Raw genomic sequence first — 14,432 nt, 5'->3', positions numbered from 1 at the left:
CCTGGAAGCAGCTCAGAGGACCCCAGACTCCATCCGGGAAGACCTGTGGTATGTTCACTGCTGTACCAGAGGAGTGCTGGGGCCAGCTGGTACCCGCCCACGAGAACTGATTGTTAAATGTCCAGGAATTTTGCCAACTGGTTGAGAAACACAGCCATTAATAAGAATTAACTTACATAAATTTACAATTAAATTATATCAGAAACAATTGGTATACAAACTTAAAAGTCACCCCTTCCTAATTATTTTACTCTATTTTATTATTACCTATGCTCTTGAGGTTATTTCACTCTACTATATGTTTCTGTTGGAAATGTTACATAGTAATGCGTTACCACACCTCTCTTTCCTTCTCTGTATTCAGGGATGTGTCACTGGGAGCTGGAAATTGACCGTGGAGGGCGTATTACACCATAGAAATCAGGAAATGTTATAAATGAGGGCTTGGTTTTTAAAAAGTTTTATAAATAGGTTTAATAATGGTGGTTCATGTAGAGCTTGATTTTGTTTGTTTGTTTGTTTTGTTGATTGCCTAGACTTAAGACGGTAATGGAGAAAATGTTAACAATGCAGATTATACAAAAGCATGTTGTGTCTTAGCCGTTATGTTATGAATAGAGCAAAAAATTGGGGAAACGTTCTTCCAGTATTTAAAAATTATTATCTGATGCAGCAACAAAGTCACTCATGTCACTGATGAACATGTGAAGTTCTAACGTCTTTCTTTTTTCACTTGTATTATTCATAAATCCAAAAATCCAAAAATACCCACCAGTGCTCAGGTTGGGAACTCTCTCATTCGTCAACTGCAATGAGAAATTGGCTATGGATACAAGAGTTCACCTAAAGTCAATGAAAGCATTCTGTGAGACTCAGCTGGCTATATAGAATTTACAAGAAAGAGTACTGTATATCTTGTTACATGGAAAGACTGTGCTACACATTCTTTATATCAGTAAACCTTATGCTATGCATCCATGTACTTTACTTTTCCCAGAGAGCTGGTCATTAAATATTTACCAGCCAATTGCTGGCTGTGCTGGCACCCAGCAGAGTGCCTGCTACTCATGGTAGGTGTTCGCTGACTGAGCTGAACAGTTGGCAAATGGAGTGTAAATAAAAAGCACTTTGATTCTGGGGCTGGGATGGGGAAAACACATGCTAAGCCTGGTGCATCTTGTAACAGCAGAGAGTAAGCAAGTGCCCAAAACGAAAAGGTGGGGAGATGCTCAAGGACACAGCAAGCAATCTGAAAGAGCTCCCAGTGGCCAAGGCTGGAAGAATTTGAGCGATGAACAAGTTAATGAGTATTGGATTATAATTCAAAGTGTAAAATCAGTATACATGGATCCATACTGACATAGATACATTAGTGAGTAAATACATAAAGGAGGGAGAAGAGACCGGCTTCCTTACAGAAGAATTTAACATACATAGATGTGGAGCTTAATTCCCATGGTCTGGAAGGGCCTGGCGGGTAGGGGTGATGGTGGCGAGCAGGGACACTGACCGCAGCATGGAGGAGCCATGGACCTGGAAAGACAGAATGGAGACTAGAAAACATGGCCAGTAGATCTCAGAAGCCAGGAGAGGGTGCTACTTGGTGCCAGGACAAATGGCCTTTATCTCAACAGCTACCGGGGTGTCACCGTAACTCAGAGACGGGTAATAATTCTATGTCCCCAAGAAAAGGGTAAATCATGTACGGGGCTTCAGTGTGAGAAATCAGGGTTATACATTTAGAACACAGAACCGCCAAGTTATACATTATTTTTAGGTTTTGGAACTTAAAAGAATTAAGTCCCTTTGAGCTGTTCAGAAAAGCCATTCGTTTGGGGTTTTCCCAGCTGTGTTAAAGGAGATCTGGCCCATCTAATTTTCCCATTTTCTTGTAAATCTTCAATCTTACGGTTTTTCCTTTCCTTTCAAGTTCTAATCAGCTTCCTGGTCAGTCCATAAAATGGGAAATAGAATCTAATGAGAAAACAGCCGGATTTTTGCAAATAGCTTTTGCTACCCCTAGACTTGGCCTGCTTCAATTCGGTCTTGCCAGATAGAGAGACGGAATGAATGAATGAATGAATGATCATCAACTAAGTTCAGAGAAGGAGCAACGTGGTTCTGATTTGGTAACAAAGGGTGTGGTCTGCCAGAGGAAGCAGGACGCGGCCTGGTTCCTGACCGAGTCTGGGTTCTGTCTCAGCAGGATGCTAAGGGTTCAGCCCGCGATCCCGTCTCCACCTCCCCCGATGTCATCTGCATCGCCTGTAGACATCTGGTGACAACACAGCCTCAGGGGTCCTTTTGTGTGAGTTTCTGCTGCAGAGGCCGAGCCTGAGGCTGTCTGCTGCCCTGTGCCCTCCACTTCACTGGTCTCGGGAAATCGCCTTTGATATAAAACACCCAGCCTCAGGAGTTCTCATCACATAAGTAAGTCCCCACGGGACCTGTAAGAGCACAGGGTAGAGGAAATCCTACAAGGTCAGGTAGGAGATGACAAAGCTTGACCAGAAAGAGGCTTTGTTCTGAAGGGCACCATACTCTCTGGTCATTCACTCAGTTGCCGGCTTCTCAACCCCCGGTACAGTAAAGCCACATCCTCCTCAAAAACGGGCCCTATTCAGAGGTCCCAGGAACGTGGAAACACCACCCTTCTTGGGGATGGACAACTAAGGCCCAGACTCTGAGCTTCTCATCACACCAGTTCACCACAGGAGAGAAATGAGCAACTCTGCTTCCTTGGAGACTGGCCTGGGACTTTTCCAATGGAAAAGTGGATTATTTGTCATTTTCCTCCTCCCAGATCCCTAGTGGCAAATCCCATTAGCAAGGCTCCACTTAGGCAATAGGAATGCTTCCTAATGTCATGGACATCTTCTTTGTTTTTGCCTCCCCCGCATCCATTTCTTCCATCTTCTGGATGGGCACCTTAATTTTTTTGCAGGGAAGACACCCTTTCCCTGACAATCCTGAGTCCATAGAATTCTGACCCTTCCACCCCAGGGGTGAGACCATAACCCAGGCCTGGCCAATCAGAGCATTCCTTGCCCCTGGCCTCAGTGATTGGTTCAGGGGAAGCCACGTGATCCAAGCCACTGTCAATGAAGATGCTGGCTCTTTCCCTGGAACTGCTACTTTGTAGGGTGCTGGGGCTGCTGGTGGCCACTTTCCTACAGGTGAGGCAAGAGTCTGTCTGAGATTGGGAAGCTAACAGGGAAGAAAGAGTCAGATTCCTGACCATGATTTGGGCGCCTGGATCCAGCTGGGCCTAAGCTGCAGCTTTTGGCCTTTTCAGTTCCATGAGCTTTTTTTTTTTTTTTTTTTGCTTAGGCTAGTTTTAGTTGGTTTTCTGACACTTGCAAACAATCAAATTTCCTGGACAGTATGCTTACTGAGACTTTAGCATAAGCATCACTATGTACTCAGAGTGAAAGTTGTTTTAAAGGTTATGACATGCTCAAATAAAACCCACCAGACTGTCATCATGCACCAAGTTTACCTTTCAACTTATAAAAGTAAAGCAGCATCTCCAGAGAAGAATGATTTAAGATCAAGGAATCAGTCATAAGACAAGTAGTAAAACGCTGCTTAGAGAAACTTTGATAGATAAATAGTTCTCTAGCTACAGCAGGCTTCAGACTACAAACCCCAAATTTCTGCTTCAAAAGTGACTCAGGGAAGACATTCCATAGTTTCATTTATTTCGTTTTTTGGCCTCGCCGTGCACTTGTGGGATCTTAGTTACCTGACCGGGAATTGAATCCAGGCCCTCAGCAGTGAGAGCACTGAGAGCACTGAGTCCTAACCACTGGACCACCAGGGAATTCCCAACAGTCCACAGTTTTAAAAGAAAACTTTCCAGTTGAAGAAACAGGTAAAATTTATAATATGCATCTGTTGTATATATAATATGTTAATGTCTAGTACATTTATCAGATCCATGTTAATGTAATTATATTATTACTATATTTGCAAATGCATATATATGTGTATGTATATTTAGAACCACATATTTCCAGCTCTTTTTTAAAGAGGTATTGAAAAGCCTGTTCAAAATTTAGTTTTGCAGTTTGTCTGTTTTTTCTTATTCCTCAGTAAACTTAAGCAATTAACCAGCACATTTCCTGGCACACAGTAAGGCTCAATCTGAGTGAGTTCTTTCTCCCCAGCTCCCCCCTCTATTTTAAGTTCTTCTTTTAGAAACCAAGTCAAATGAAAGAGGCAGGACTGCATAGTGTTACAGGCAGAGGCTGGTCAACGTTTTCTGTAGAGCCAGACAGTAAGCATTTCCAGCCCTGTGGGCCATAGGATCTGCCCAGCTTACTCTGCCATTGTAGCCGACAACACAGGCAATACTGAAATGAATGGGATGGCTGTGTTCCCAGGAAACTTTACAGAAACAGGCGATGGACCGCACTTGGCCCTGGGCCATAACGTGCCGACCTCAGGTTAAGACCTTGGGATCCGGCGTCACACAGACTCTGGTCCGGCTCCCGGCTCTGCTCCGTCTCTGGGACCCTGACGAGTGTGTCATTTCTGTGCCTTGTCTGTAAGACACAGGGATACCAACAGCCATTTCTTAGTCTGTGAGAAGTGGGTGAGATAGTGCACCTGAAATGCTGTGAACACGTCCTGGTCCATAATAAATGAGCATAAAACATTAGCCACCAGGTGTGATCACCATCGTCAAAAAAGGAGAAGAAAGGGCGCAACTGAATTTGTCCAGGAACGGCAGCAATATCCCTGGTAGAGAGTTAGTGGGTGGACTTCCCTGGGGGTGCAGTGGTTAAGAATCCGCCTGCCAATGCAGGGGACAGGGATTCGAGCCCTGGTCCAGGAAGATCCCACATGCCGCGGAGCAACTAAGCCCATGGGCCACAACTACTGAGCCTGTGCTCTAGAGCCCGCGAGCCACAACTACTGAGCCCGCGTGACACAACTACTGAAGCCCACGCACCTAGAGCCCATGCTCCGCAACAAGAGAAGCGACCGCAATGAGAAACCCGCGCACTGCAACGAAGGGTAGCCCCCGCTCGCCGCAACTAGAGAAAGCCCGCGTGCATCAACGAAGACCCAACGCAGCCAAAAATAAATAAACAAAATAAATAACATAATTAAAGAAAAAACAGTTAGTGGAGCCAAGGACTTCCCTGGCCGTCCAGTGGTTAAGACTCCACGCTTCCAATGCAGGTGGTGCAGGTTTGATCCCCGGTTGAGGAAGTAAGATCCGGCGTTAGTGCAGCCTAAAAATAAGTTAGTGGAGCCAAACAAGCAAGGAAGCCAGGTAACTGAAAATGCATTTTCTTCTATTATCAGTGGCTTTCGTTTTTACCCACATAATGAATCATCCCCTGTCAGCGTGTGAAATTACAGGTTGGACTGCGAATTGCAAGACCTTCCTTAACCGCTGGGCAGTGAAGGACCTGCCTGGGCTCTCACGGCCCCACGATGCTTCGTGCTAGTAGGAAAAGCCTCCAAAAGACTCAGGAGAGCTGGCTTTTAATCCTGGCTCTGGATCTATAGGACTGATGCCTAACCTTGGGGAAGTCGCTGAAACTCTCTGAGCCTCAGTTTATGCCATGATAGGGGTGGTCCCAGGGACCTCTATAAAAACAACTGAAGGGGGAAAGGGGACCTGGGATTAATGAGTAGCTCCTTGGCAGAAATTGGAAATTGAAGCTCAGAAAGGTAAATTCAGTTGAAGCTGGCATTTCAACTTGGGTCCATCCAACTCCAAAGCCCTTGCTTTCTGGATTGTGTTCTGCAGAGCTTCCCCATTAAAGCAGCAAGGAATATTGGCCGACAGAGGGCGCGCTTCTCACAAGACAGAACGTCATGACATTGCAGGGACAGAAGACAGTATCCAGGAGCCAAGTGGGAGAGCCTGGCTGGACTGGGAACAGGGCAGAGCAGGCTACAGGGAAGGCCAGACACAGGCTGTCATGGGGATGGGGGCTGCCGACAAGGAGCTGTCAACCCCTCATGGAACAACTTGGCACGTCATTTGTGGCCCCTGGCTTCCTTTTTCATTGTGGCCATTTCCATCTGTTTTGCCGTATTTCAGAACAGAGAGAGACATGATTGATACATATGGGTGACGTGGGTTTCCTTACTCAGCTGCCTTGTAAGAACGGCGCCACTGTGACTAGCACAACTTGTTTCCACACCTCCTTTCCCAGAGCTCAGAAAGCACGAGTAAAGGCAACAACCAACAAAACACACAACACGGCAGCACACCTGACTCTGGGACTTCAATTTCCCACGCCTGGTGCCAAGACTCTATGGGATTAATCAACGGTTGCTTCAGGGCATTGCAGATGGCCCTGCGGGTTATGTCCTGCACAACTTCAGTGGGCGCCATCCACATGGACTACGTTGTGAATGGTGACCCTGGAGTTGTGCAACATGGCAGCCCTAGGTAATACTTTGATGAGAGAGCTATAATTTACACAGTATGGTCCTGGGGGCTTCCCTGGTAGTGCAGTGGTTGAGAGTCCACCTGCCGATGCAGGGGACACGGGTTTGGGCCCCGGTCCGGGAAGATCCCACATGCCGCGGAGCGGCTGGGACTGTGAGCCATGGCCGCTGAGCCTGCACGTCCGGAGCCTGTGCTCTGCAACGGGAGAGGCCACAACAGTGAGAGGCCCGCGACCACAAAAAAAAAAAAAAAGGATGGTCCTGGGCACAACCTGGCTGCCAATGCACTTTGTCAAACAAGAGTTTTTCTTTATATTTTTCCATCTTGTATGTTATTCTATGGGTAATTTATCTGCAAATGTATTTATCTGCTAGCGGGGGCAGGTCTTGGGAGGTTTCCCTGTCCATAAGGACACTTACAAAGGAGGCATCTTGGCTGCTCCATGCTGGTTTGCTTGACTCTAAAGCTGAGGGTTATCATGTGCTTATTAGGTGCCAGACGCTGGACTAAGCAATTTACGCACTTTGCCCACTTAATTCCACAGTCACTCAAGGTGGTAGGAACTATTGTTACAGGAGTGGGGACCGAGGCCCTGAGAGGTAGATGATTTGGGCACGTCCAGTATAAAAGCCGGTCAAGAGCAGGGCTGGGACGGCGCTGGAGTCAGCCTGACCTCAGGGCACGTGCTCTAACCACTGAGACATCTGCAAACACATCTGGATTCCTAACCGCCCGCACCTCCCCCGCCTCCCCCAATAAAATGCCGTCACACCCTCCTCTACTGGTTAGGGTCACCACAAAGCCTGAAATAAATGCTTTCATTTGGGAACTCTTTGTCGGGAGAAGAACAGTTCTCATCATACTGAATCTGTATGATATCAGGGCAGTCCTCCGTGGAAACTCCATCCAAGGAGGAAACACAGCGCCCTCACCACGGACCCCAAAATCAATTGGAAACAAGAATAGGCCGGAAGCAAGACGGCCACGAATTTTTTAGAAAAACTGGGCTTCAAAATATTTGATGAGAGATGCTCTTCAATACCTCTCCCTTTTCCCCTCTTCCTTTCTCTTCTTTTAAATAGCCAGCAGCTTGGGGTCATCAGGAAGTGGAATTTGTAGGAAGGTGTCAGTCAGTCCACAGGCCGCCCTCACACAGACGCTGCAAAGGACCCCTCCATGAATATGAGCGTCATGGATGGAAGCTTCTCAAGCTGGCGACGCCCCGGCAGAGAGCACTTTTGAGAAGATGGGGCTGTGGAGAGTCCTGCAAAGTGCCCTGGGCACAGGCCAGGGGAACACTTGTGCAGCTGCCTGCAGTCAACTGAGGAATGAAGCAAGGTGCAAGTGCGTGTAGGAATAAGAATTGAAAAAATCCGTGTATATTCGAGTGACCGTGAGAGTATGCTTTCCTCGGTGTGAAAACCAGTCAAGGCTACTGCTCCAGCTAGCATCAGACTAAATGGTTTTCTCCCCTCCTTTTTCCGCAAGTGGGGATAGTGTTTAATTTGCACTGACTAGCTGTGTGGCCCTGGGGAAATTACTTAACCTCTCTGAGTTTCAGATTCCTTTTCTGTAAAATGGGGATCATGGGAGAACCCATCTCATAGGTTGCTATGAGCGTGAAATAAGGGAGAGCAGGTGAATTGCTTAGCACAGTGCTGTTCACGTCAGTGATTCCTCCTGCTGCTCTCCTGGTTTCTCTTCTTACAAAGCATCTTCTTCCGTCTTATCTACTCAAGGTTAGAGGTCGTCATCACTTTTTCCCACAATTATATAAGAAGCACCTTGTAAAATAAAGTCCCCATTCCATAGATGTACACCCGTGTGCATAACAAACTTACTCAAAATGGCCAAAAGGTGGAAGCAACCCAAGTGGCCATGGATGGATGAACAGGTAAACAAAATGTGGTGAATCCATACAATGAAATATTCAACTGGAATGAACCATGAGGATATCATACTAAGTGAAATAAGATGGTCACAAAAGGACAAACAATGTAAGATACCATTTATATGAGGAACCTAGAATAGTCCAATTCACAGACACAGAAAGCATGGTGGGAGGGGAGGAAGGAAGCAGGGGGTTTGATGTGATGGGCATAGAGTTTCAGTTTGGGAAGATGAACAAAGTTCTGAAGATGGATGGGGGTGATGGCTGCACAACAGTGTGAATAGATTTAATGCCACTGTGAACTGTACACTGAAACATGGTTAAGATGGTAAATTTTATGTGTATTTTACCATAATTTTGAAAATTAAAAGTTAAAAACAAACCCCAAAATGAAATACCTCCAAGGTTTCTCCGAGGTTTGGGGTGATAGAAATGGAGGAAAATGTTCTGAGAGCAGGTTGTGGTGATGGCTGCACAACTCCATCAATATATTCAAATTGATTGAATTGGACACTTCAAATGGGTGAAGTTTCTGTTATGTAAATTGTACTTCAGTGAAGCTGTTAAGAGCAAGCAAGCAAACAAACACATGCTGTGATGGGGAGGAAACTTTGGAGGATGAAGGAGCTGTTCACTGTCTTGATTGTGGCTATGGTTTCACAGGTGTACCCATATGTCAAAGCCCATCCACTTACAGACTTTAAACATGTGCTGTTTATTGCATGTCAATTATATCTTAATAAAGCTGTGTTTTAAAAAGGCAGAAGAGTATTCCATATATAACGAACTCCTTAGAATATATTAAACTCCTTAGAATATATTAAACAATATAATTTATTAAACAATGCCCCCTTTGGATGGAAATTTAGGTTTCAAATTTTATGCCCCTATAAATAATATTTCAATAAATATCTTTGTAGGAAAAAAGAAGAAAAAAATGCAGATATTGTTTGCTGCTCCCCCTCTTCTTCTCCCCACGGGCAAGCCACAACGTCAGAATTTCCCAGGGAGGGGGCCTGGGAACCTGTAATTTGACTGAACATTCCTGAAAAATTCTTGGAATCAGACATGTTGGGGCACATTGAATCAAACTTCATGAACTTGGATTTTCAGGCTTGGGAGTGTGAAATCCCCTTTTCTTTGATCCCTAAAAAATTCTGTAAGTGTTCCATACAAATGATTCTAAATTTCGGTTTCCCTCCTATTGGCGGTGCATCAGAATCATCAGGGAGCTTGTGAGAATGCATATTCCCAGGCCCTACTCCCAGGGAGGATGTGTATGGTTGCCAGATTTCGCATAAATAAAGAAGTGAATAAATCAATATATAATAAACTATAGGGTGTCCGTTAAATCTGAATTTCAGATAAACACCAAATAATTTTTTAGCATAAATGGTTCCTTGCAATAGTTGAGCCACACCTGTACATAAAAATTATTTGTTGCTTATCTGAAATTCAGATTTAACTGGGTGTCCTGTATTTCATCTGGGAATCCTAAGTATGAGTCCTCAGGCCTGGGGTGAAGCCCAGATCTGCACTGTTGGTCTGCTCCCCACGTGCTTCTGACGAGGGGGATCCTTAGAACCCATGTTGAGAACCCCTGATCAGGTCAACACCTTCTATGTCAGGAGCCCCTCCTCAGGGCGGCCAGTGGATCCCAGTGCATCCCACAAGTGAGCACACTTTAATGTTGGTCCAAGGAGGAAAAGGGGGCTGAGAAGCAGCAGGAGAAAACTGTCCCAGGTTTTCAAAGCCAAACGTGGTGGATGCAGTGTCACGGGCCCTGCAGCCTGAGGGACGGTGCTCATCTTCTCTGAGTGAGTATTTAAGGCTGCCTAGTGGACCCACACCCCAGGATTCTGTCTAGATTCTCTAAACTTTATTTATTTATACCCAGCCTCGTCCCAGAAAGGACTTTAAGCCTCGGAGGTCTCAGTCCATGCAGGGTTCTTGGTGCTGGGGAGTGAGGTTAACACGCCGTCTCTCTGGGACACACACGACAGGTATTAATAGTGTGCTCACCACGAATGGGCATTATTCTGGGAGCTTTACAATGATAACCATCTCATTTAGCCCTCGAGATAAGCCTGCAAGGTCATTGCTGTCGTTGGCCCCATTTTGTAGATGAGGAAACCGAGGTTCCGAGGGGTCCAATGGTTTGTGCAAGAGCGCACCGAGTAGGCCAGTGGCAGAGCTGGCGTTCTGACCCAGGACTGTGTTGCTAACCAGCCCCCATCCTGCCTCCCTACTGAACTAGATACTTCTTGTCACTGAGCTTTGCTGGGCGAATTTTGGGTTACGTTCCGCTTAACCTGGGGCCATACTTTAGGTCCTGATCCCGGGAACATTTCTGATCCGGTGTGATAACAGCTGGCAGGCCTTGAGCGTCTACTCTGGCCAGAGACTTTGACTTTTTATACATAGATACTCTCTCAACGCCCTGCACCGCTGAGAAGACCCAGACCCACGCATACAGAGAAGCCTGGCCGAGGTCACAAAGCTAGGAAGTTGCAGAGCACTGATCTGCCTAAAAAGGAAGCATCCATCTCTGCATCTTCAAAAGCACACACTTGCTTTCCACCTCCCCTCGCCAAGCTTCACTTTTCAGGAAAACGCTCTCGCTCCGGGCTGGTCGCTAGGCAACCCTTGCATGTAATTCCACGAAATGCCCAGGAGAGGGCGCGAGGACTCGCTCTCCCCGGGCACCCACGCGATGGGGCTGAACTTCGCAGAATCGCGAAAGGAAGAGTGACGCGCTCCAGACGAACTCCACCTGTGGCCGTACCCGAGCCCTAGGCTGCACAGAAGGTGACACAACACGGCACCTCTGCACCCCACCCCACCCCACCCCCGCAGGGGCCTGGACTCACCGAGGCTGGGTTTTCGATGACCAGTTCGTAGGTCAGCCCTCTGGACCCAAACCTCAGGATGTCTCCGGGTAGGAGCTTCACAGCCACGTTCTGAATGTGGCACTCATTGACGAACGTGCCGTTGCAGGAATTGAAGTCGTGGAGAACAAAGCTGCTTTCGGCCTCATTATATTCAATGAGTGCGTGATGGTTGTCGACGTCTGCAGACTGAAATGCAGAAGGGGGACAGTCAGAGCCAGCAATAACAGGAATAACAAGGAATAACTAGTGCCACTGACACTGGGGGCCCCAATGTGCTAACCACTTCATCTGGCTGGACAGTCACTGCAATCCTCATTTTAAGAGGAGGATGCTGAGGGTCAGAGAGGTTAAGTGACTTGCCTAAGGCCACACAGCTAGTGAGTGGAGGGTCACCAGACCCTGACAGCAGACCCAGAATAGATGCCCAGTTTTGGGGTAGGGCGTCAGGCAACACAGAGGCAAGAGGGAACTCGGGGGGAATTGGCCAGGAATGGCCACTTGATAGTTCTCTGATCCCATGCCAGTATCCTTTTGGTTGTCCCGAGTGGCAAGACAGCAGAAATGGCCCAACACAAACCAGAAAGGTCAGTTGGCAAGTGACAACTGTCCATTTACTGCAAGTGTTAAAGTTAAGGGGAGGTTTTGTAATAATTGTTGTTTGTTCTATTCATTTTTAAAATAACATGTTTTTTGTAATAATGCAGAAAATGAGAACTAGAGAAAAACACAAAGAAGACATAAAATCACTTAGACTCCCATCCCCCAGAGGCAGGCACCGAGAACACGGTGGTTCACATCCTTCCAGTCTTTTCTCTATGCTTACAATCTTTTTAAAAAGTTTAAACACAATTGAGCTCACACCACAAAACATAGTTTTATAACTACCTTTTAAAAGCCTTGGTGTACAATGAAGGTTTTTCCCATGTGCTTAATTATTACTGTTGCTTCTTAAAAGCTAATCAGAATTTATCTAACCAAAGATGATCTATTTTTCAATAGGGGCCCTGGTGTGACCACATTTCCCTCAAAAGAGAGAGACCCCAGACAGTGATTTGTCAGTGGCGTCAGAAACCTCCTGTGTAACCACTTTAATAAGAAGAATGAGCAAAACTCAGCACCAAGGAGGAAATATCACATCCCCCCCTGGCCCCGGCGCCCTGGACTATGGTCTGCAGGGCACGTGCGAAGTCCTCTGTCTTCTCAGGACACTGCCTATGAGCCATCCACTCCAGCCTGAGACTTTGCAACTATTTTCTAAGTCACTCTTCTCAGAGTGCCTCACCCAACTTTCATAGAGAGTACTTGGACTTAGAAATCTATACTAATGTCCCACAATATAATTATAACCTATAGCTTATATTAATAATAGCTTATAGTATATGAATAGATAATAATATAACTGCATATATTAGTAGAATATATTAATGACACATTATGTGTAATTACACAACTGCCAGGAAATTTGTGCTTTACTGCATTATCCCGTTTCATCTTCACAATAATTCAAAGGGATACTTCCTCATTTCAAAAAAATTTATTTTTTATTGAAGTCTAGTTGATTTACAATGTTGTGTTAGTTTCAGGTGTACAGCAAAGTGATTCAGTTATACATATATATAATATCTATTCTTTTTCAGATTCTTTTCCATCACAGGTTACTGCAAGATATTGAATATAGTTCCCTGTGCTGTACAGTAGGTCCGATAGTTACTCATTTCTTAGATGAGGAAACTGAGGCATAGAACGATTAAGTGTGCCCACAGCCAGCCACTTTGACTCGCTTGGCTTGTTCCCAGGTTTGCCTGATTCAAATGACTGTGCCTTTACCCACTTTTCAAATTCCTACCAAACACTTTGGCACTTAAAATACTGAAACACAAGAAGAAAGCAGGAGTAGCTCTATTAATTTCAGGCAGAGCCAACTTCAGAGGAAGGAAAGTTATCAGGGATAAAGAGAGGCGATACATAGTGATAAAGGGGTCGATTCTCCAAGCAGACATAACAGTCCTTCATTGTATGTACCCAACAATAGAGCATCAAAGTATGGAAGGCAAAAACTGATAGAACTGCAAGGAGAAGCAGATGAATCCATCATGGTAGCTGGAGACCTCAACAGCCCTCTGTCAGTGACGGGCAGACCCACCAGGCAGAAAATTAGGAAGAATGAAGTTCAACTGAACAGCACTACCATCATCTGGATCTAACTGGCAACCACACAGCTTCATCCCACAGCAACAAAACACACATCCTTCTCAAGCTCCCATGGAACATTCATGAAGCAGACCACATTCCAGGCCACAAAATATACCTCAACAAATGTAAAAGGATAGAAATTATGCAAAGTACGTTTTCAGAACACAATGGAATTAGGCTAGAAACCAATACCAGAAAGACAGCTGGAAAATCCCCAAATATTTGGAGATTAAACAACACACCTCTAAATAACAGATGGGTCAAGGAGGGAGTCTCATGGGAAATAAAAATTTATCTTGAGCTAAATGAAAATGAAAATACAACCTATGAAAATTTGCAAGATGCAGTGAAAGCAGTGCTTGGAGGGAAGTTTATGGCATTGAAGGCATACATTTGAAAAGATCTAAGCTTCCACCTTATGAAACTAGAGAAAGAAGAGCAATATAAGCCTACCACAAGCACAAGAAAAGAAGCAATGAATGAAATAAAAAGCAGGAAAACAATAGAGAAAAGTCAGCAAAATAAAGAGCTGTTTGGTTTTTTTTTTTTTTTGTAAAGATCAATAAAATTGACAAACCTCTAGCAGGATAACCAAGAAAAAAAGAGAGAAGATACAAATTACTCAAATCAGAAATGAAAGCGATGGCATCACTACTGATCTCATGGACACTGAAGGGATAATAAAGGAATATTATGAATAATTCTATGCCCACAGATTTTATAAGTTAATGAAGTGGACCATTTCCTTGAAAGACACAATCTACTGAAACTCACACAAGGAGAAATAAATACTCTGAATAGACTCATATCTAGTAAAGAATTTGAATCAATAATGAATAACCTTCCAAAATGGAAAGCACCAGGCCTGGATGGGTTCACTGGTCAATTCTATCAAACATTAAGGAAAGAATGATATCAGTTCTAAATAATCTCTTCCAGAAAATAGAAGAAGAGAGAACACTTCCCAGCTCATTCTGTGAGGCCAAGCTTATTCTAATAGCAAAACCAGATAAAGATATTGCAAAACAGGAAAATTGCA

General features: G+C 45.0%; 1 protein-coding gene across 1 annotated transcript in view; it reads right to left on the bottom strand.

Moving 5' to 3' along the window:
* Positions 1 to 14,432, bottom strand: part of LOC308611225 (forkhead-associated domain-containing protein 1-like) — a gene marked incomplete at its 3' end in the record, with an annotated part of 102,061 nt that overhangs the window by 62,150 nt on the left and 25,479 nt on the right. Inside the window, exon 2 of the mRNA XM_081260094.1 lies at positions 11,180 to 11,386. Coding sequence (XP_081116220.1) covers positions 11,180 to 11,386 — 207 coding nt within the window. The remainder of the gene's footprint in view (positions 1 to 11,179; positions 11,387 to 14,432) is intronic.

Source organism: Mesoplodon bidens (genome assembly GCF_964165515.1).
Source record: "Mesoplodon bidens genome assembly, contig: HAP1_SCAFFOLD_931, whole genome shotgun sequence".
NCBI classification, from domain to species: domain Eukaryota; kingdom Metazoa; phylum Chordata; class Mammalia; order Artiodactyla; family Ziphiidae; genus Mesoplodon; species Mesoplodon bidens.
Note: the sequence above shows the minus strand (reverse complement) of the source record. Positions and strands in the feature narration are given on the sequence as shown.